A 23,290-nucleotide genomic window follows, 5' to 3' on the forward strand; every position below is an offset into this window, starting at 1 on the left:
GTAAAAAAGAAACAGTAATATACTAACACTAATGTATGAATACAAATATACGATTAATACTAATAAACTATTTTTTCACTTAGGAAAACAGTTTTTGCATGTCTTAACATTAGTTTGTAGAAGATTGAGGTCTTGAAAATTCTGAGAACTGACATTGATATTTGGAAATTCTTTTACTACCCTTAGAGATAATACGTTCTATCCACTGTCATTACGCATCACTATTTCGCAGTGTGCCCCTTCGCAAAACCGAGAACATTCGCGGTTAACTGTTTGCCCACGTCTGGTCTGGTCACACTGCTACCTGCACAACAACAAAAACAACACACAGAAAAAACAGCAAAATAGAGCCAGCCTTAGCTACCAAATATTTATATTAGAATTTTACCTACCCCGGCTGCGAAGTGCGCGCTTTTTACTGCGATTTTTCGGCTGCCCCTCACACACACGCGCACGCACACGAACAGTGATTGCGCAATTCCAGTGGAACGAGTGGAGTGTGGTGGTGTTCGGTGTGTGTGTGTAAACAACAAGCGGACGACAAGGAAACAGAAACAACGGGAATTGATTGGGACGAGTGGAGCTTTTGATGGGCAACTCGCAACCGCGTAATGCAAGCAGAAGCAGAAGGACATCCCAGTGGCCACAAGGCGCAGCGGAACTAGGCGCCACAGCCAGCGATCACCACTACCACCAGGAGGAGCTGCATCGGGAGCAGCAGCAGCAACAACAGCCGCAACAGGAGGAGGAGCAACCGAGCAGCAGGAGGATCCAGTTCCAGGCCCAAACCAACCAGCCAACACAGTCGCATCCTCCGGGCGAGGAGGAACAGCCTGTACAATCACAGCAGGTAATGAGTAAGAAAAGTTGCAAGTGGAGTGGGCGGTGGGTGGACGTTGTGGTATATATGGAGGACGGGCTGATAAGGCAACCCACATATGCGCATATAAACATACATTCGTACTTACATATGTAGACTTTGTTGGCCATGTTTGCCCTCGTCAGCGCGAATAAATACTGCGTCATTAATGACATTAATGGGTGCTGGGTTCGCGTTTTCCCCATTCAATTACGTTGCGGCTTTTGACCCCTGACCCCCACAAAACGCCCTCTTCCTCCCGCCGCCCCACAGGCAGCACGTGTGTGGGCGCTCTTTTCCGCACTTTTCAAATGCCCCAAGTATTTCCGCATTCGCATACGACTTTCATGGCCATGCCAATTGAGCCTCCCGCTGCGCAAATTCTGGCGCCCCCTTATCAAATCCGCCCGTTTTGCTCCCCCCTCTGTTTTCGCTGTATGAATCTGAGGATTGCACAGCCTACGCGGAGATCCAGATCTACAGATGTGAACATTATGCTCCATACGCGTGTGTGTAGCCAGACGGAATGGAATGGTGACCCTCATGCAAAGAAACGCTGACCACAGGCGCGGGCCAGCATATTGGTACGGCTTTTGCAAAAGCGTTGAGAAAATGAGATAAGAAAACGTATTTAGTTCTCAGTAGTAGTTTATTAAAGATTTTTCACATCAGAAATCCATATTAAGAGATAAAAACATATGTACACAAGAAGCGCATAGCTCCATTATTTTTCAAACGAATTGACTGAAAAATATGTTTTAAATCAACACTTACGTTTTGAAAGTACTTAGTAGGAAAACCATTTTAAATTCGCTGTATTACTCGGTTTGGCTCAAAATGGCGTTATTACTTTGACTACAAATCAGCAATTTAATGTAAAAAACGGAATTTTTTTCAAGAATGTGTCATAGTGAATACTGAAAACAGATGATCACTCTCGGTGGACACCACTGTATAGTCGATTCGCTCTCTCGCTCTCTTCTGCGTTCCGTTCCCAACTGTTCGATCATCGGTGGCGGTGTTTGTTTGCAAATATTCACAAGCCATACCGCACGTGTCGTCGCCCAGTGAAAATCGCAGAAGCATCTCCTACGCCTCCGTAGAAATTCATAGATTGCTAGAAAGTGTTCTGCGAATTCATTAGCTTATTTTTCCGGTGGAAAGGGATGGGATAACCGTTGAAAACGACGCAGGTAAGCCGTAATAAATCCGCTGAGCCCGTTTCAGGCCGTTTTTTGGCTTCAGCACTGGTCATTCAGTAGACAGGCAGTCCGCCGCGTGTTCAATATATAAATAACTTACACACAAATGTACATACACAAGGGATAGATAGCAGTGAAGGGCGAGAATTGTGTACTGAACACCAAAACCTAATGATCTGTCTTGTTTCAGCAACAGCTTTCCACCTGGAGTCTTGGCAGCCTTAGCGGAGGACGACTCAACTGGAGCTTCTCCGGTGCCCGCAACTCATTTCGCCATCGAAACAAGGCCACGCGAAAGAGGTAAAATCGCATTGACCGCCTCTTAAGTTTCCATAAATAATATGCCAACTCTTCCTTGCAGCTTGACCTCACTTCATGGCTCTCGTCGTGGCAAGACTCAGTGGCACCGACCTCTGACCAACTCAATCTTCAACTCGCACTTTAAGGAGTCCAGCAAGAACGATCTGTACCGTATCGATCATTTGGTGGCCAAGGGAGCCTTCGGCGTGGTCTTCAAGGTGTCCAGCAAGAGTGACAACAGTCAGTTCTACGCCCTGAAGGTGCTGAAGAAATCAAAGGTTGTTAAGCATTCTGTTCGGGTACTGGCAGAGATAAAGTAACTCACCTACTTTTTTTATACAGCTCATAGAAGACAACAGCGTACGGCAGATTAAGGACGAGGCGGACATTCAGAAGGTTTGCGGCCATCATCCGTTTATCGTGAAGCAAATAGATCTGTGGCAAAACCGCCACAACCTCCATATTCGTGCGTTAAGATAAAACTATACTAACGATTTTATGTGTATCCTAAATACTCTAATCCACTGCAGTATCGGAGTACGTACCCAACGGCGAGTTGTTCTCGAAAATAACTCACTTCTCCATTGATCTGGTTCGCTTGTACATTGGCGAGATAGCACTTGCCTTGGGTGAGTAAAAGAGGTCTTGGGCCAGCTAACCATAATCTCACGTACGCTGTTTTTAGATTTTCTCCACAACGCTGGGATTATATATCGTGATGCGAAGCCGGAGAACATCCTGCTAACTGAACAGTTTCACATAAAGCTAACCGACTTCGGCCTTAGCAAGTGGCTCAAACTGGGGGCAAACACGCGCACCATGTGTGGCACTTTCAAATACATGGGTACGATCTAATCCAACTTAAACATACAAACACCTAAGTAATAGATTTAGCTGTTAAGAGGCGCGCCGATCCATCGCAATCCAAATCGTTCAAAGGTATTTTCGTAAAGAAAGCCCAGCAAAGTAACTTAGAAGAAAAAGGGAACAGAGCAGTATAGGAAAATAGAGCATATATAACTCCCTGTTACTCTAGGATACTACTATTTAAGCTAAAAAACGATGTACATTTAATGAGATAGGTTATTGAACTATAAACATTACTGGTGAGCCAGTAAACATAATCAGAGAACAAAGATCAGACTCAAGAGGCATACCATAGCAGTCAGGCGATAGTAAGGGAACAAGGGAACCAACGTCACAATACCGACGTAACACTGTATATAGGCAACACACAAACGTAAACCCAATCTCAAACTCAAGCCGTAGAAGTTATCGCAATGAACGCGCGATCGCAGGTTTTTGATCTGACCATGGAGGGTCGTCAGGTGGACGAGGCGGTGGCCACCATTTTTCACACCGTCCTCTTCCACCGCTGCCTGGGCAAGTATATGTACACGGGCGACGCCCAGTATTCGATTGGCACGGTCGGCTACACGGACGTCGATTGCAACTTCATCGACTTCACCTACGTGTGCTGCACCTCGGACAGCTTGACACACAAGGTGAAGCGGGCCATCAACTCGTTCAGCGAGAAACTGCGTTCCAACGAGAGCTGTGGCTCCGGCCAGATCAGCCTGGAGTTCTTCCAGAAAAAGAAGAACCGCTGGCCCTTCCCGCAGGAGTCGATCCCATGGGAGGTGTGGACCGTGCACCTGGATCTGATCAAGCACGAAAACGAGGATGAGAGGCAGCTGTGCCGCGAGAATGTCTCCGATCTCCTGACCGAAAAGGTCATATACATCACTGAGCTGATGAATCGGCACGACTACGTGCCCAAGACGCCCAGCCAGAGCGAACTGGACCTGATCTTCGACACATCCTTTCCGGACGTGCAGCCGTATTTGTTTAAGTTTGACTACTCCACCTCGGGCTCGGCTGCTCCCTCCATGGGTAACGCCATGAAGAAGATCATCAAAGAAACGCTCGCAATGTGACGGGCTGGCGGGGGAACGCAAATCCTCCCATCATTGTGTAGTTTTGGTGGCCACTACTTAGTTTCTCGCGAGTTAATTTATTAGTATATTCTTTTTTTTTCAATCTTCTACGCCTGGTGTTTCGTTGCCCATGACCAAGGTTGGGTCATAGACAAGGGTGATAGGATGAAACGCGAAGTGAATAATTGTTTATGGCAAATGACACGTCCCTGCTGAACTAGATCGTTTAACATATAGGCTTCGTCTTAATTGTTCTGCCTTAATACTTTTAGTTGTTATCATTGCTTTAGATATTCACAAGGTTCCATTGACCACCGCTTAACCCACGAGCATGCTGGACTTACATGTCCTCGGCAGGATTTAAAAGCAGGAGGGAGATTTGCATAGATGTAGATAGCCATTAGCTATCCAGATCCCACCAAATGTATAAGCTATATCCCCTTCATCATCCATGCAAAACGTTCCAAAAACAAGCTTTGAGCTCCACTAGCAAGCAGTTGCTGTCAGCCGAGCAAATATACTTTGTTAATTATATTTTAATCGCCAATGTAAATAACGAAAACGATGCAAGCTATGAAATTGTGCACGGTGTGCGAGAGAAGAATCGAGCTGAACAGAAGAAAAGCAAGCATTAACGAATTCAGAAACCATCTAAAACCTAATGTTTAGATCGTGGCAAGTAGCGATGAGGCGGTAGAAATGTATGTATAAAAGATTGTGATTGTACTTGTAGTGATTAAACTATAGTACGGACTCCATGTACCCATGGATATCCAATATGTAGACATGTATGTATGTATATCAATGTTTATCTATATGTCCAAACTATAAAAGTAATCGATAAATGTACTTTACGACTTAACTAATATTGTAAAATCGATTTAAGCGGAATAAATCCTTTGAAGCACACGTTCAAAGTAGAAATGTAATTGGCCTTTTTGCGAGCATTATCCCAATAATCCATCCAATCAATCACATCGACCAGCCATGTCTCCGCTCCAAGTTACCCAAGCTGTCCGTTTGTTTTGTCCGTATAGCGCACCCCATGTCCGTATACCAGTTTATACGTATCATCCAAATTCGGCGCGCCGAACAGACCATTGCCTCTGCACCATTTGTTTGCGGGTGGGTAAAACGTTCTCCCCATCTCGTATCGTTACAGCCCCGGAGATTCTGTGCGGGGAACCTTATGGCCATGCGGTGGACTGGTGGGCCTTGGGCGTTATTGCCTGTCAGATGCTGACGCAGAAGGTAAGCGACCAAATCCGGTAGCGGGTAATTCAATCGGTAATAACCATTCAGAATGCGTGCATGCGCCATCTCGGCGAACCGATTTGTTTTCCGACGCAATAGCCATAGTACTAACATCCATAGTGCAGTCTTAGCTGGATCTGGAACTGGGGAACTGGTTTGCTGCATTGCATCAGTGGGGAATACTCGGTGTGTTGGCCACCAGTCCGCAATGAAGCTCTATAATCCGAGCGTTTATAATTGGCCTCGCCGTCAGAATCAGAGCTCTATATAATCAGGTGTTGTCTATCCAATTCAAAGTCGGTATTCATCTGTTTGATGTTCAGGATTAGATGTTTCCCATCCTCTCCCACAGTTTGGAACTAAAATCCCCAGATAGTATTCGACGCATTTTAGTTTTTCGATTTTTATTTAAGAATTTTCTCAGTCTATATAAAAGCATATATACTTCTTCTCATATATACGTTATAACACTATCGTTATTAAATGTAGTTTCATTATGTTAGAACTCAAATAAAAAAAAAGGTTTTCTCATTTATAATGTATCATAGGCGATACTCATCGAGTGCTGGCTTCGTTCTGGGTGCTATTTTTGGAAAGGACTTGGTCTTGATCGCGGTCTTGGTGTGGACATGGGTGGGCTGATCTAGGAGTTTTTTCTTGGGGCGGGCGGGTACCGGGTGGTTGTCTTGCAACGACTAAGATTTAATTAAGATTACATTTATTAAATTATAATTATAAGTATTACTTTATGCCATCTTAGCGGTTTGTCCTGTTTGTTGTGTATTGAATTGTTATGCCTACGCGTGGTTACCTTCCGATCCACTTGGTTCTATTGATCCTGGGGCAGAACGCCATCCTCTTCTCCACAGTCCTGCCCTTCATATTCATTGTATGCTTTTGTGTGTGTCATTTCGTTCTGCTCCATTTACAACTAAGGATACCACTAACTACGATCGTAATATTAAGACGCTGCCAAGGCGTAGCAGTGGTGCGATGGTCGGTAGGGTTGGTGGTGCTGGTGTTGGTGCGGGTGGTGCGGTGCGGTGCGGTGTTGAGTTGGAGTTGAGTTGGTTAAGGCAAGGTGGTAGATGTAAAGCTCTTACTATTCCTAGTTCTCCTTCGATTCGCTGCTCTCCTCCGACTCCTTGGACTCCGAGGACTCATCGACCTTGGACTCGGACTTGTCAGACTTTTCCTCCGACGACTTTTTGGGCTCGGCCGACGGTGCCTGGGCAATGGGCTTGGCAATGGCCTCCTCGCCCTTGACCACGGGCTCGGCAGCTGGTGCTTCGTCGATCTTCTTGGCCTCGGGCACGGCAGCAGGGGCAGCGGCGGCGGCTGGCTCTGGTGCTGCTGTCTCCTCCGTCTTCTTCTGTTCTGGCAGGGCCTTGGCAGCGGTATCGGCGGCTGGCTGTTCCTTCTCCTGCTCCTTGACAGCCTCCGTCACCTTGGTGGCACCGGCCGGAGCAAGTGGGGCATTGGTCTTTAGGACGGGAGCGGACTCGGCAACGGTTTCGGTGCTCTTCTGCTGGTCAACTGGCTTGGGGGCCTCACCGGACTTGGCCTGGGCAGTCTGGGCGGCAGGAGAAGCAGCCGCAGCAGCGGGGGCTGACTCGATGGACTTCTTCTCGGGAGCAATCACCTGGATGTTGGAGTCCGACTTGGGGGCTTCAGGGGCGGCGGTGGGTGTGGCTTCAGCGGCCTTGGCTGGCTCCTCGGGAACAGCAGCGTCCTTCTTGGCATCCTTCTGCTCGATTTCGTTGATCCTCTCCTGGCGGGCGGGCTGCTCGGGCACGGGTGTCTCTTTCTCGGCGGCAACTACGGCGGGAATCGCTGGCTCCTCGGCGGACTTGGCATCGATCTTGGGCTCCTGGGGCTTGACCTCGTCGACAACTTGCTTCTGCACCTCGGCATTGGCGGCTGGGGCTTCGGGGACCTGTTCAATGGCTTTGGTGGCCTGGGGCTGAGCCTCGGCAGCGGGTTCCGCCTCCGTGCGGGCAGTCTTCTCCTGCTTCTTCTCGGCCTCAACGGGAGCGTTCTCTTGGGCGGGCTTGGCCTCCTCGGGCAGGGTCTTCTTCTCGGGAATAGCTGGGGCGGTCTCTACGTCCGGCGCGCTCGACTTGAGCTCCACGCTGTTGATCTCCTTGGCTGGCTCGGCGGCAGGAGTGATGGGTGCGGGCTGCTCTGGAACGGCGGCCTTGGCTTCTATGGTCTTGGTCTCTGCCGGCTTCTCGGCCTCGGGCTTCAAGGGAGCAGGCTCAACGGCGGTGGGCAGCACGGTCTTGGTCAGGAGCTCGGCCTTGGTACCGCTGTCCGGCTGGATGGCCACCTCCTCGTCGGGCACGGGAAGCGCCCAAACGCTGGCCAGGCACACGGTGGCCACGAAAAGCAGTTGGCACTTCATTCTGGAAAGGAAACGACAGACGGGGGACTTTAATTTAGAACCCACAAAGCAATCGGCTGCACAATGACCCTCACTGAGAATTTTTTTAAATGTGGTCCGGACTTTCTATTCCGCTTTAAATTCCCCAATCATCGTTTCGTCTTCCGCGGAATTACGTTTCGTTTGGTTCTTTTGTAATTCGATTAAATGAAATTCTACCTTTGAATTGAAATTGCCTGTCGTCGGCGGCAGTTCGTAGACCCGGTGGTCCGCCAGTCCTGCTGGCATCCATCCCACTGGCCACTGGCTGCCTGTGCATCTAATGATGCTGCCTCCTTTCTCCCGCCACCGGCTGGTCCACATTGAAAGCGTTTAATTATTCAAATGCGGCACTTAAACGGTGATCACTTAAGTTTTTCAAAACTGACCATCTCGGACCATCTGACAACGACTGACTTGCAAATTTGGCCATCTGCTCATTTCCTTATGCTAATTAATTCGGCCGTTTAATGGCCATGGATAAACCCTAATTTATTGAAAGAGAAATATCAGATATAACGGTTCGATTTCAAATCTAATGGGGTTCTTGAGCCCGGCACCCATAAACAATGTGCATTTGAATGATGAATTGTGCTGTATGGCTGCACAAGACTATTCAACTATTGGCCATTACTGGCCATTATTTCGTGGGTGTTACGCAACGTGTGTCTGTCTGGTCGAGAAGCCATGGTTACCCCATGCCCGCTCCCACCCAAAGATACGATCTTTATAATTTACGAGCGGCTCTTGTTGGCCAAAACTGCATCTAGGTACATATGTACGTCGTCGCCAAGACTTGGCAATCGAAACTCGTTAAGAGACGCTGGCGGTGATTTGCGAAACCCAATCGGTTGGTTCACCCATTTGGCCACTTCGATGACCCGCCACCGATGCAGATAAGGCAGGCTCCGTTACTTGCACCAAGGATTCCACCCGTTTCGATACCTTGGCCTTGGCCAGCACTCACCTTTTGATTGAAGCGGCTAACGTCGGTTTAGAAACTGTGTTTGCTTTGGCACTGCGTATCTCACAGATACACTTATTTGTTAACAATTTGCGGTTTTGCAATTTTCGTTTGAGAATATTCTGGGATTTCGTTTCGCGTCCTGCAACAGAACACACAACGCACAGAGTTAAAAAAAAAGGTAGATTTTGGTTAAAAAAAAATATATATATGTGTGTGATATGTAGGTGGGATTCGTGTGGTTTATGTATATGTATATATATATTCTTAATCCACTGCGCTGCTGGCCTGGCCTGCCGCGTGTTCTCACCGGTCAGTTTCAAAAAACACTTTGAGTGGATGCCAGCGCGCCGGGGCGTTTATATACACTCGTCGCCGGATCACGAACGCCCGAAGTCGGCGTCGGCAGAGCATCGGCGGTATGGCCATAGACAGCGTGCTAGGCACGAACGTCGCAGCAGCGGCGGTAGCAGCAGCAGCATAAGCAGCAGCAACAACAGCAGCAGCCGCAGCAAGACGCAGCACGCAGCAGGCAGAATCTTTAGAGGATGGGGCAGCGGGAATGCGTACGTGAGAGTCGCAAGTCGCAAGGATCCCGTGGATATGGGTATTTTTAGTTCGGCGTTCTAAGCCGGGAACGAAAGAGCACTGCAGAACCCCATCCCCAATCCCAATGCCATGACCATCTCCCATCCAGAACCCTTTCTCCATAAATAGACGGCAAATTGTTCACTGCGCGCTGTCTATTTTTAAAGCGAATGCAATTTGTAAGTCTTCTGCAGAGACTTCTTTGGCAGACCGCAGATACGTGGTACCTGGTAACTGGCAACTGTTGGTAGGATCTATTTATAAAATCGAACTAGCCAGGATCGCTGGCTGCCCGCCCGCCCTGCGCTGATCGATTGCCATAAGCGTCATTAAACGCAGCACGATTTTCAAATGCAGTTGGTACGATGATAATATCAGCAATCAGCCAGGGCCAAAGAAAAATGCTTAATTGTGGTTCAATGCAATTGGCGGGGTTGCTTGCTCGCCAGCTTGCTCGGAGGCGGCAGAGGAGTTGGCCTGGCGAAAAAGAAACCGGTATCTACTTGGGCACGAGACGGGATTAGGGGGCATGGGGCCAGCATGCCTGCTAGTTCCACCAGCACCAGCAACCAGCACCACCAAGAACTTTAGCAATCGAGCCAAAGACGAACTAAGCCAGTGGCCAGAAGAGGACCAAACCAGACCATAACCATACCCATACCCATACCCATACCCATACCCATACCCATACCAATACCCATACCCATACCCATACCAGGCTGCATTCGATCCCGCCGAGGAACATCATTAACATAATCAAAGCAGGGGGTTTCCGATCGTTGATTATCTTAGAATGATAAATGCCTGGGGGCAGCTCCAAACAGGCCTGCCGATTCTTTTTATAGACTGCCACCAGATAAAATATAAGGTGTATGTATAGTACACATGAGCTCCAAAAAGGATAGATGCGTTTGGATCGGTGGAAAGTTCCACTTCCCCGCCAGAAAGTGGCGTTCCACACGCTCGTGGGTGCGCTAAATTGCCCAATCCGTAGTTGTCGCTTATGAAAGTCCACATCCACGACTTTTTCGCCTCCTCCAAATTGGGCCACTAAATGCCACATAATGCTTGTTGTACACCCGAAAAAATCCAATCAAAGCCAGTGATTTCGATCGTAATTCGTAGATAGATCATGAAATATACTCTAGATTCGAATAGAGATCATTTGAAATCGTATGATAATATATGTATTATTCAGACCCTTATTCATTTATAGCCCAATGGGTTTAAGATTTCCCTTAGTTCGTACATCAAATTATGGGGCATCTAATATCATTTGATTCTTTTCTCTTCGAGTGTGCACCCATGGAAACGAAGTGCCTTATGCGAGCAGAAGATACTATTGCGTCGACGTCTCTAAGGTCGGACAATCGTTTAGCGGAAAAGTTCTGGGAGAAGAGCTCTTAAGTTAAACGTGCTCTGATTGGATTTGGAAAGAGTCTGATTTCAGAATGCACACGATGATGATACTAATGGTGCGAGATAGTAACCGAGATGGGCGAGATAAACGAGGGAAAGCCACATTAAGTCGGCTGTCCAAGAAATATTTGAACGCGACCCATCTGTTTATTTACGACCCGTTTGGGTTCGGTACGGTTTTGGGTTTTATGGGCCCATGGATTATCTGGCCCCGGCTGTCTACCTGTTTTTCGGAATCTATAGTTAGGCAGGATTGGCCACGTAGTTGCGTACCTAGGAACTTGTAAAGTGTATGCAAAACCGATGGATGGCTAACCCAAATACCCAAATACCCAGAACCCGAAAACCTTTACGACCGACCCACCAACACCAGTCGTAGGCCAATTTTGAAGGTCGATCGCGCTGTAGATAGTTCTGTTGATCTCGTAGATCTCGTCACGAAAATGAATCTCATAATCTTTAGATATTTGCGTTTAGAAAAATCATGCATAATTGCAATTATTAAGTTGCTCAATGATTTCCATGGATGAACGGCTGAGGAACAACAACTCTGACTATGCGAACTGTTTGTTCATGGCAAAAGATGACGTATTCTAATGGTGTGACTACCGTGCTAATAGTCTAAACTTAGCTTAGATTTAAATCGCACTTTTACGAGTCTAATAAGAGCTTCTATTAGCTCAGGTTTGCCATGGCACTTTGCAAGTCCTTGTATACACATATGTATGTATCTATATGCAAACATATATAGTCAGTTCAGAATATCTCCCCACCAGACATTTAATTGCCCGATCTAAAAAAAAACCTCAGCTCTGCTGGAGGACAACCAAGTTAGAAGAAAACCTGAACCACTGAGTTCCAGCCAAAGTAGGCGATGCTATTAAAAAATGTGAGATTGCCTAGGCTACGCCGAAATAGTGATACCCTTTCTTTTAATAAGATATGATCGCATGATGATCTATGATCTATGATCGAAGATCTAAGAAATACGATACTTCATCAGCTTAAGGAACTCTTAAAGATTTCAATCTGAGATATAGATTTTTCTAGTTAAATATAGGTGTTACTAACTAAGTAACTCCTGTAGTTTAGGGTATCTGTGGTATGGAGAAAGCTCATGCGGAGCCCATACTCATACCAGCGCCAAATCAAATGCAACTTTTTGGCGCTGAGCTGGAGAAGATGGTGGAAAATTGGCCGGGCTCGGGAATGGGCACTGCTCTGTGGGATGGCTGCCGATCCTCCTAGCGTGTCGTCCGATCTGAAGAGGTGGGAATGCGGCGCCTTAGAGGTGGAGGGCAGGATGCACAAGCACTTGCCTGCTGGGCCAAGTGGTCAATTAATGGCTGCACTGGTCTTCTCATTTTCTTGCGACATTTTTATGCTCTTGACTTGCATAAATATTTGCGCAGTCCGCAAAAGGGAACCTCTTCTGGACGTAGATTTTCTGCAGGCTCTTTGCGGAGCAGCGAATGCAATAAATTTGTGCGCTGCCGACACGACTTGGGCATTGGCCATGGATATGGACTTGCTTGGAGTGGAGTAAAGCCTTTTAAGATTGGATGATCGGCGGAATCGCAGGGGGAAACTGCGGGGAATGGCCACGATGTGCTCGGTCTGCCATCATACATACGAGTATAATATAAAATGCACATGCGTTGCAATCAACATCAACATTGTCCTGGTCGTCAACACAAAAGCGAAAGGGAGAACTAGCATAGATCGCGAGGCAGGAGCATTACCATCATCATTATCATTATCATCCTGGCAAAGGTAATTACACAGGGCAGCAGGGGCTTAGTTTCCCGACTTGGTTCTGTGGCTCGGCCCAAATCTGCACATCCAACTTGGGCCACCTTGTTGCCCAGTGCTGGCTGCATGCCACATCCGTCTGCATATACACATCCCAGTACTAGACCTGCGAGCAGAGCTTCAGAGCTGCAGAGCTGCAAGACTGCAGAACAGCGGCCGAGTCGCCTTTGTATCTCATGGATACATAACTCTTTGTTATTGGCCTTGAATGTCCTAAGCACGGAAAAGAGGTCATTGTCGCATAATACACCGCCTGTCCAGCCCGTCCAGCCTGTCCAACTGGTGGACAATGACAGTGGACAGTGCCTGGCAGTGGTGGCTAGTGGATACTAGAGACTGGTAGATGGACGATGGACATGGACGATGGACATTCCCCCAGGGGAAAAACTGCAAAATCTATGCGCACTTTTATCCACCTCTGCGCGACGTTCGCCTTTTCTGTTTTGAAATTTGTAATTAAAGTAGACACGCATTTTAATGACTGTAATTGAAAAGGGCCCATCCCCATCCCATCATGACCATGTGGCCATGTGGTTCTTCTGCAGGCGATCGCAGTGGCTATCTTTGGCTAGATATGGATGCGCATGTGCATTTAAATAAATACATCTCGAATCTGGCGATTGAGCAACCTATTACGCCACGGATTTTGAGCCAACTCGCCGACTTGCCACACATCTTGGCCAGATCGAAGAGCACTTCCTGGCGCGTTTGTTTAGGTCTGTGCGGTGGAGGCCACCACTCATCGGCAAGCTGAGCACTCGTAAAGCCGCAATGGCCATTCGAAATCCGAAATCTTGCTGATTGTTTTCGGTTTTTGCTGCTGCGCACTTCAGTATTGTCAATCCGTTCTTGTCGGCTTCCTTTTCGTTTGGGGTTTGGCTTTGGGCTTTTGGCTTTTGGCTGACTGTGCAATATGCGATGTACAGTCGATTAAGACAATTATCTCTGGACATTAATTCTGGGAAATATAAAAATAATAATCACTATCAAGCTTTTTGCTCGCACTAAACTTTGTCGCGACGATAATTGGCCAACCGAGCGAATGGCAGCCGGAGAAGGAAGGCGGTTGATGACCTATGGTAGTTCAAACGGAAGATGGTCTTCGGCAACCCATGACTGGGCCAGGGCCAATCTGTGTGTGATTCTGTGATCCAGTTTGGCCAAATCAAACGCAGAAGTCGCATTCTAGCTGATTTGAATACACGGAGAGGAAGAATGTGCGACATGTATGTAATTGGTGTATTGTGCACTTGAATGATTGAACTATTGTTAATGGGTAGTGGTCAGCCAGCCATCCAACTTGGACTTGAATCCAACTAAAGCTTCTTCGGTGATCGAACGGTTTACCCCATTAAAAGCAAGTGTAATTAGGAGTGACTTTGTGTGGATAGGCATTTGGATTGGGAATGGTTCTAGTTCCCATTGTAGTGTAGTTCCGATGGAGTGACAGCTGGTGGCGGCCAGGCCAGCGTCCAGCTCACGTGCCGGCAATTACAATTACCATGCGTCACATTGTCAGCGATAAAGCAGATATAATATGAACGGACGGAGATCGCCAGCGTCTGCGGGAACCAGAGCAGAATCAGTGGAGCGCTCGACTCATCTCATTTCGCAACTTGTTTTCGAATCAACGAACCAGGAAGGTGGCATGGTCAGCCCCAGTGGCAGTGCCAGCCGCCCTGCTCCACCCGCGCTCTAGATCCAGATCTACCCCGATCCACCGATGATCATTACCTCTCCTCCTCTCGTCGCCCAGCCGCGACTCGCTCGTCTGTGATTTAATTTAATTTTTCTAAGCTAAGCACAGCCCAAACTGTTTCTCTTTGTCAACATTTCGCTGTTTGTCAGTTGGCGGTCGCAGCCGCATTGATTAAGCTTAATTTGTTGCTCCAAATGCAGGTCAAACCTTTCGAAATCTCTCGGCATTAGGCCACCACTCAATGCATCCTAAGTTGGACTTTTATCCACCGATACACACATATGAGTACATTCATTTACTTGTATGCTATGTGCCCGGCCAACGATCACCTTGAGTCTGGGAATGAATCTGGATGACTAAGGGGCCATTCGCTGACATTTCCCGAATGCCACCTGCGCTTTTCCGCCGTGAAAGTGCCAGCAGTCGCCGTCTCCCATCGTGAATGCCATTTTTGGGTCATGCCCGAGAGGTGGCCACTTCTCCGGTCGGCAGTGCATGTTAAGTTCAAGTGCGTGCATTGCTCGAACCCGGACCATAGTCATCCTCCATGAGCCATCTACTATACCCATGCCATATGTGCGAGTATTCAAGTGCAGCCCGTGTAATTAGCAGCTAGTCAGTGTCAGTAAGTAAGTGGCTTTTACATGACAATTGCGTTTGTCAAATTAGATTTGCATGAATTTAGCTATTCAATGGGGAGTTTGCTGTATATTGTGTTCCATAAATGTGATTGATCGAACCGACTAGTATTATTCCGGTGTACTGGTGTTCCAAATGTCACATGCTTGTATACATATGTCCCAATCCCTACGAGCATCTAGAAAGTGCCATTTTTGAGTTGACATGTGGGGTATTCGCCCGTCGATCTGACATTTGCCACCGGGTTTCCCCATGATTCCCTCCATGTGACCGCAGATCTGGAACGTACTCGGCAAGTGAGAGTGCGAGTATTACAGCACTCTCCATGGCGACAGCGACAATGGGTCCAGCAACAGCAACAGCAGCATCCATCAACTCGACAAAAATTTTCTATTTCTATTTTAGAAGTAGTAGCGCGCTAATTGAATCCAATTTGCATGCATTAGCGCTCGTGGAGCCGATCTGAGCTTTGCCGGGCTAGTTAGGCACAGCCGATCTTAGACATGGATCTTATCCAAGTCGGGTATCCAGATCTCAGATCGCAGACTTCAGATTTCTGATTTCCAACGTCGTTTATCTCATTGTAATCGACATAATTGCACTAGAAGTGATGCTGAAATTGGTTTAAAAGTTCCAGAATATTCATTATTTAAGTTCCATTTTATTATGATGGTTTGCGCTATAAGCTAATGTAGAAAATATGAATTTTATATCAGGTATATTGGTTCTGTAATTGGAACATGGTACTTTGTGGTGACCCCGATCTTTTCCTTAGCTTTTCAGATTAACTGGCACACATTTTACAGTTTAGCCATTGGATTTTTCTTAGTTCTTGTTAGTTAATTTGTAATTTTTTAAATGAAACATATGTATTAAGTTAGAAACTTAAAAAATTTGATAAAATAACATTTAGCTCATTTCAGACTCCTCTATCATAGATCCATTACATGGCGGGCTAGATAGATTAGCCCTTTTACCTGTGAATTGGTCGTGTTTTTGTAGCTATTGAATTCCTAGAAGAATTTGTAACAAAAATAATGAGGCCCAGAGATATGCTTATGTTTACTCCAGCTTATTGAGTTCCATGGCAAAAAAAAAAAAAGAAGAAAAAACCCAGAGCCATGTGGTTAGCTGGCTCTGTCTATAAGCTGACGTTTGTGATTTGCGTGTTCATGTGTCTGTGGCAAATTGTTTGGTTATTTAGATATGATTCAGGGCGTCACCATTCACCATTAGCATTGTTCGGTTGATCGTGTTGGCACCGGACGCTAATTATTATTTTTTGGAATAGCTGACAGGCGGTGAAGATACACAGAGGAGTATGGCTCATCGCTTTGGTTGTGACTACCCATGATATCTTGCAGACTTGGTGGTTTGAAATCAGAAATCAGAGACTCTGGACACATGGATGGGTTCTAGTTGTTTATCTATATAGCTATATACCTGTATAACTTGGCAGAGGTATTTTGCATGAGGGTTTGCGACTTGGCTAATTTCCAGCGTCGCTGAAAAGTATGCTCTAGTGAAAAGGATTCACTATTAATGGGTATTATAATCCTAATTGCAGTCGCCCAACATCAAACGTCACCTGCTGCGACGGAGGGAGAGTGTGGAGCCGGAGGACGGCCTGTCCAATGCCCCATCCATTGCCCAGATCAACGGCTGCCTGCAGGACAGTGACGGCGACAGCGAGGACTTCCTGCCGGAGGAGGTGCAGCACCTCACCCACGAGGGCAGGGATGTGCTGCGCAAGCTGCTCACCATTGAGCCGCGCCAGCGTATCCGCAGTGTGATGGCGCTCCAGAGGATTGCCATATACAAGGACTATAACCTGAGCTCCAAGCAGCTGCTAAGTGTAAGTCACATTCAGTTTACCATGCCATGGAATAGTCTTCCAATTGCCATTTGCAGCTCTCGCCGCGGGAGATTATAGCCAGGGATGGAATCCGTATCTACGAGGACAGGCAGTTCGACCAGCTGACCAATCAGTGTGCCATCGATGCCTTCCTGGACTTCTAGCGCCCGAGTTGGAGGAGCCTTACAAACAAAATCAGCCATATTTTTTCCACATTTTTTGGTATTATTTAAACTGCAACGTTCCATTTAACTAACAATTTGTACAAAAGTTTTATACTCTCGACTCGATTAACAAATGCCTTTAAAATGAAGAAAAAGTGCTTGCATTCTTTACAAGTGAACAAATAGCAAATTGTTTAAAAATTAATAATAAATTATATTCCATATTATATATGCTATATTGAGCGTTAAATTCAAATGTATTCAAAAAGCTTGCAGTGATAAATTTTAAATTTATAAACTGAGTTTTTTTACGTTTCGAATGCCATTTTTACACTGTTTATGTTTGCAATGTATTTTCAAGCTCGAAAAGTAATTTTAGTCCAATGCGCCAAAATAAATGTTTTCCTTGTTCTTAAAAGTTAAATAGTTTTTTATATGGGTTCCTTAATTTTAACATTAGAAAGATGTTATATTTTGTTCCCTTATAAACATCTTGGAGTATATTATATAATATGTAGTATTTGATAAAAATATCTTCAACTTATGTTCATGATTTCTTTAGGACCAACTCTTTTCTAATTATTTTTTTGAGTGACACCGAATGCTGTGTGAAAATAAGTGACGGCAAATGGGTTTCCTGTCCAACGTCAGGAGTTGCGTGCGTTGTGTTTGCCCAAACATTTCATGGACGAGTAAATAGAAAGCTCGCCGAACGTGGGTGGCATTGTCATACATAACCAACTACGGTGATTTTCCGCATTTCCCGGAGCTTTTCCCCCTTTTCCGGAGCTTTGTCAGCTGCTGCTCACGCCAGGATGCGGGCACGAACAGCCGGGAGGAGAGCGAGCGAGAGCGCCAGCGAGAGCGCAAGGACTCGCTGGTTTCCTTGCAGAGAGTCCTGGCGGCGGAGTAGCGGAGCAAGCAGCAACAGCGGCAGCGCAGTTACAGTTATTGGCAACAACAAATACATACACATGCACGCTCGCACATCGATAACCGTATCCAGAAGAGGTCCTTTCTAGAGGCAGGAAAAGGAAAAAGTGGACAGTGGTCACGACTCCTGGCCGCATCCAAGGAGCGGAGCATGCAAATTGGTCGCCGCTGGTGCTGGGTAAACTGCAGTTCCACACCGCAGGACAAAAGCACACCCACACACACGGTTACACTGACTTGGCCAGGATACATGGCTCTACGCAGGATTAGGCAACTCCAAACAGGACACTAAAAAACCGACATGGCACTGGTGCACACTTTCCTGGGCACCTGGGAGGTGAGTTGCTTCGTTACTTCCCAACTACCTGAATTAGTTGTCCATCTAACATATACACCCACTCCCAAAAACCTCAGATTGTCTGCTGCACGTTCGAGGGAAAGCGGGAGCTGTCCGGTCTAGAGGGGTAAGCTAATCCTGAAGAAACGTAGAGTCATCCTAATATTCTCCGACACAGCATCAAGTTCCGCCTGGATGACACCAGTGACATTACGTGGTACAACGACCTGGTCAGCCCGCTACCGGAATCCAAAGACTGCGGCACCTTCTGCGAATCGGCCAGTGTTCTTTTCAGCTGCGAGACCTTCGATGTCCACGAGATCAATCCGCGCCTGGTCTTCGGCGCCTTCGCCGGCCACAGCATCGAGTTCAGCGTATGTACTACACACATACATATGTGCTCCTTCTGCAGAGCCCTTTGGTTAACCTTTGACCTTTCCCATACGCAGACCAACACCTTAACGCCGACTGATACGCTGGTGCTCAGCTGCGAGAACTGGTATGCCGTGGAGTGCAAGCGCCTGCAGGACAACCAAGCCGCTGGTCAGGAGAAGCAACTGAGCTTCGGCGAGGCCCTGCAGGAGTCCTACTTCAGCGACGTGATGGTGAAGAGCTCCAGTGGCCTGGAGTACGCCCTGCACGCCTCCATACTGCGGCTCAATGGCTTCGATTGCAGCATGTGCGTGAACAGTGCCCCGTCATCGGATGCCGCTCGTCCTGCGACCAGGTCCTGCCACAGTGGACCGAACACCCCGAATCCCATACGGATCTCCGTGGCACCGGCGGCCAACGACGATGGGCATGAGAAGTCCCTGCCTCGCCTGAATCTCTCGCCCATTTACCTGCAGCCGCCGTGCGACTTTCAGACCATGCCCTCGTCCGGCTTGGGCGCCCAGCGCGTGCATCAGTTCAGCAGCAGCTTCAATTGCCTGAGCAACGGCAACGCCGGGGACTCGGAGTCGGTGGTCAGGACCACGGGTCTGCTGAGCCTCGAATGTGGCGGCGGTGGCGGTATGTATCGTCTGCCGCCCACTTCGCATTCGGATTCGCATCTGGAGACATCGCAGTCGCACTGCAAGAATATCTTTAACTTCTGCCAGGACCTGATGCTGCAGCCAACGCCGACGCCCATGCCGCCGACCACTGGTCTGGCCATCTGCAGCATCCGGAGGCCACCACTATCGCCGTACCGTGCCCGGAGTCCCTCGCCTTTTCCCAGCTCCATGGACACGCCGCCATCGTCGCCGCTGACGCCCGTGGGCGTGCTATGCAATCTGCCCAACTTCCTGCTGGGCCCCATCCTGCACTGGCTGTACACGGAGTCCCTGCTTCCGGACCTGGACGAGGATGTGTGCGAGAAGCTCATCAGCTTCGCGGAACTGCAGCCATCGCTTACCAAGCTGGTGGAGCCGACACGCAAGTACCTGCGGCTGATACGACTCAAGAAGTGTAAGCATTATAGAGCCTATAATCCGGTGTATATCGGCGTAACTCTTTACGGATTGCTTTTAGTTGTGGTCAATGTTACAATGGATCTGCACGGCATTCTCAATCGGGTCATACAGTGCATCAATCCCGGGAACATAACCCGCGATCCGGCGCAACTCTATGCCACCTTTCAGGATGCCTTGCGCGAGTGTGCCATTGGTGAGTCACTGGGATATCAGTTATCCAGGTTCTATAGGAGTATGCATCTTTTTAGGCTGCGCCAAGGTGCTACAGTTCTGCAATATCTTCATTACGGATGCCGCTCACATGACGCGATATCAGAAGAACGAAATCGTCAAGTACATCCGCACCCGCATTCCCATCTTCATGTCGCAAGTTCAGCAGCTGCTGCAGAACGTACTCGGAGTCTTTGTGAGTCTGAGTGTGGACGAGAAAGCCGAGCTGGTTAATTACCTAGTACCTGAAGTGAGTTACGCGGGCACAACTAATTGTATGTCGGGCCAGAGAACTAATCCATTCTATCCAACAGATCGAATCAACCTTATTTGTATTGACCGCTGTGATAGAGGAAATCAAAAACTCACTGGAAATCATGTGTAAGGTGAGTTGGGCTTGGGATTAGCAGGAGTTGTCTAAGCAGTAATAACTATTTTTCCCTAACAGGACCTTAAATGCTCCCACTTGGATCTGCCCCTCCAACAACAACAGGCGGAAGATGCTATTGTCATGCAACTGCAGATTGCCGATGGAGGCGAACCCTCGCCACGTCCTCGTCGCGGTGCTCCAGTGGGTCTAACGCTCTACGATAATCTCTCGGACAAGCAGCGCCTAAGTTCGGCGGAAAACGACCTGAAGTTTGTGCTCTACATGTACGAGGTGCGGAAAATGCGCGACATTTACGGCAGGATTGTGGCGGCGCTCGAAATAATCAAGGACAAGAAGTGGGTAACCGTGGACCATGGTTGGGATGACCAACTTATGATCTCTAAATCATTGCAGGACTACGTTCTGCGAAATGGATTTCCTGAGCAAAAGCAGCACAATCAACCAGAACCTCGAGCAACTGATTATGGACATTCCCGCTTACATCTTCATCGTGGAGAACCTTTCCGATCGACTGGACGACAAGCTGGGCTGGAAGGAGTTCAAATTCTGCTTCAAGCTGGCCACCAGTCAGATCGTAAGCTACCTGGTCCACTTGGATGGCTAAGAACTCCAGTTCAACCTCTTAATAATTTACAGAATGGCGTCATTGCCAAGCTACTGGACCACAAGGACGCCCTGCGGGACGCCATCAGTCAGATCTGCATGCTGGTGCGCAAACAGGAGTTCACTCAGTCCGTGATTGAACTGGGATTGCTGGACGACACTTGCACGCTGTCGAACAATTTGAAAATGGCTGATCACGAGAACAACCTAAATCAGGGCCTGAGCGAGAAGGATGCAATGTATCTGGATCGCAAACAATACTATGATTATAATAGCATTAAGGTAATACTATGATTGCTATATCTCAAACTGGTATCTGACTAACGATCGTGATTTTGCCTTCAGTTAAACCTCATTCGGCACCTCTGTGAGCCACCCATAGCCGCCAGCAGCAATCTCTCGAAGAACGCCCTACGCCTGCTGCACTCCACCCAGCTGGCCGACATGGAGTTCGAGGTTCACACATACGCACCCACGCCTGGTGCTGCCAAGGCAGGAGGCGGAACTGAAGCGGTCCCTGAAACCGCTGAGCCGGCAGCAAAAGTCCTGCAGGTGCACAGCTTCAAGGCACATCGGGTGATCGTTGCCGCTCGCTGTGAGTGGTTCAAGAAGGCCCTGATGTCGGGCATGCAGGAGTCAATCAACCGGAAGGTCATCATCACAGACACCTCACCCGTGATCTTCCGGCGCCTGCTCCTCTATCTCTACGGCGCTCCTATTGATCGTACAGTTGGTGCCGAACAGGTGTGCGAGCTTATGCTCCTGGCAGATCGATACTCTATAGATGATCTTAAGGTAAGAGATGGGTACTCCAGCACTCTCAAGTACAATAACAAATATGTGTACGTCGAACAGGAATTGTGCGAAAACACCCTATACTCTCTTATTGACGAGGACTCCGTGGTCTGCCTACTTGGAATAGCCGATCGCTACATGGCCACTGCTTTAAAGTCGAAATGTCTTTCTTTTCTCTCGCAACATGCGCAACTGACCAAGTGTGAAATATTCAAGGAATTGCCGCAAACACTTCAGGTGAGCACATGGATATGAATGAACGAATAAACTAGCATCACATTAATGCACCATCCTTTCAGCTGGAGGTTATGGATTTGATACACTGGTTCGGACGGGTCTCGGAGCCGTGGAACGATCGCGGCTTCAAGCCGCGGAGCAGCTCGCGCCACAGCCTAAAGAGTCCTTCGAAGCCACGCTCGAGATCGCGCAAGTCCTCGCCCTCCTACATGTGACGCCGACAAAGCGCCATTGAACACACGAATGCCAACTTCTTGTGATAATTTTAGAAGACTTCGCTATCCAGATCAGATGGATTAAATAGTCAGTAAGGCGGGGAGAGGAGCATGGTAACCAAGGACGAGCGATGCCATGAGTTTAGACTTTACAGGGCGAGAAGATTGCTTAAATCACTTACAGGAATGACCGGGACTCGGCCTTTCGTCTCCGATTAGTTGAAATATATCACCGGAGCAGAAGGAATATTCCCAAATATCAAGCCAAACGAAATGGGCAAACATGACCTGATTTTAATGCGTTTTACTTAGTTCACTAGTAGATAGATAGGATTTTGTCGTATAATTTACATTTGTTCTCTCGAATGCTATTATTTATGTAGGAAACCTGTTTCCACAAGTGTAAATCACTAAAACAGTTGAATTTGTCCGATTACAACAGCAAAAAGCAAAGATCGAATAAGTATAGAATGAGAACCATTTGACAGACACGTTATGTAAATACACAAGTGAGTAGCATAGAAAAACTTTTCGAAAACACTCCTTATTTCGAAATTTTTTCCACTTGTGGCATAGGTTAGATGTACACTTATATTCCAATGACGGGTAGGTAGAATCTAGTCCTTTGGAAATGCCAAAGTGAATAATTGTTTTGTATTGGACTAACGTAATATTGACAAAATGCATAATACCAATATTTTCGGTTCACCGAAGATTGTGGGCTACACTATTGTAAACTAACTAGTGTATTTTGACATATAGACACATATTAAATTTAAAACTAGACTATTTACCACGTGACATAAAAAAAGGTGTTATGAGAAAATTCGGCGGATTTTATGTATGACAGCAGCGTATTTTTTCATTCGATTTGAAAGCGTATCAAATTAACAGAATATGTGTACAAATATTATGTGTAAATTATATTATTGTACTAATTCAATACATTTCTTGTTGTCTTTTTAAAACATATCACAACCTAACTCTTTTTATTAGATACA

General features: G+C 47.2%; 4 protein-coding genes across 6 annotated transcripts; 3 read left to right on the forward strand and 1 right to left on the reverse strand.

The window, feature by feature from the left end:
- Positions 1–306: 306 nt before the first annotated feature.
- On the forward strand, positions 307–17,439 carry LOC6614907 (serine/threonine-protein kinase S6KL). 3 transcript variants are annotated; one of them, XM_002039288.2, is made up of 9 exons: positions 590–850; positions 2,252–2,361; positions 2,423–2,639; positions 2,704–2,827; positions 2,892–2,990; positions 3,047–3,205; positions 5,461–5,549; positions 16,663–16,950; positions 17,007–17,439. In XM_002039288.2, the coding sequence occupies exons 1-9, from the start codon at positions 590–592 to the stop codon at positions 17,112–17,114; spliced, it is 1,455 nt and encodes a 484-aa protein (XP_002039324.1). In that variant the 3' UTR covers positions 17,115–17,439. The 3 variants fall into 3 exon arrangements, with proteins under 3 accessions (XP_032581871.1, XP_002039324.1, XP_032581870.1); XM_032725979.1 differs by having other exon boundaries at positions 2,258–2,361; positions 17,007–17,114; XM_032725980.1 differs by lacking the exons at positions 5,461–5,549; positions 16,663–16,950; positions 17,007–17,439 and adding an exon at positions 4,589–5,227 and having other exon boundaries at positions 307–850.
- Positions 3,212–5,227, forward strand: LOC116802220 (autophagy-related protein 101). Its single transcript, XM_032725985.1, has one exon. It carries the CDS (start codon positions 3,642–3,644, stop codon positions 4,296–4,298), a length of 657 nt encoding a protein of 218 aa, XP_032581876.1. The 5' UTR covers positions 3,212–3,641; the 3' UTR covers positions 4,299–5,227.
- On the reverse strand, positions 5,946–9,288 carry LOC116802219 (protein bangles and beads). The gene is made up of 3 exons (XM_032725984.1): positions 9,249–9,288; positions 8,942–9,080; positions 5,946–7,957 (listed from the first exon to the last, which is right to left on the reverse strand). Exon 3 carries the CDS (start codon positions 7,954–7,956, stop codon positions 6,661–6,663), a length of 1,296 nt encoding a protein of 431 aa, XP_032581875.1. The 5' UTR covers position 7,957; positions 8,942–9,080; positions 9,249–9,288; the 3' UTR covers positions 5,946–6,660.
- Positions 17,440–18,067: 628 nt separating the features above from the next.
- Positions 18,068–23,232, forward strand: LOC116801989. The gene is made up of 13 exons (XM_032724643.1): positions 18,068–18,384; positions 18,462–18,511; positions 18,563–18,758; positions 18,834–19,833; positions 19,897–20,031; positions 20,087–20,298; positions 20,363–20,434; positions 20,497–20,774; positions 20,833–21,013; positions 21,076–21,324; positions 21,388–21,837; positions 21,898–22,074; positions 22,137–23,232. The coding sequence occupies exons 1-13, from the start codon at positions 18,349–18,351 to the stop codon at positions 22,287–22,289; spliced, it is 3,189 nt and encodes a 1,062-aa protein (XP_032580534.1). The 5' UTR covers positions 18,068–18,348; the 3' UTR covers positions 22,290–23,232.
- Positions 23,233–23,290: the final 58 nt, after the last annotated feature.

This window comes from Drosophila sechellia, chromosome X (assembly GCF_004382195.2).
Source record: "Drosophila sechellia strain sech25 chromosome X, ASM438219v1, whole genome shotgun sequence".
NCBI lineage: Eukaryota > Metazoa > Arthropoda > Insecta > Diptera > Drosophilidae > Drosophila > Drosophila sechellia.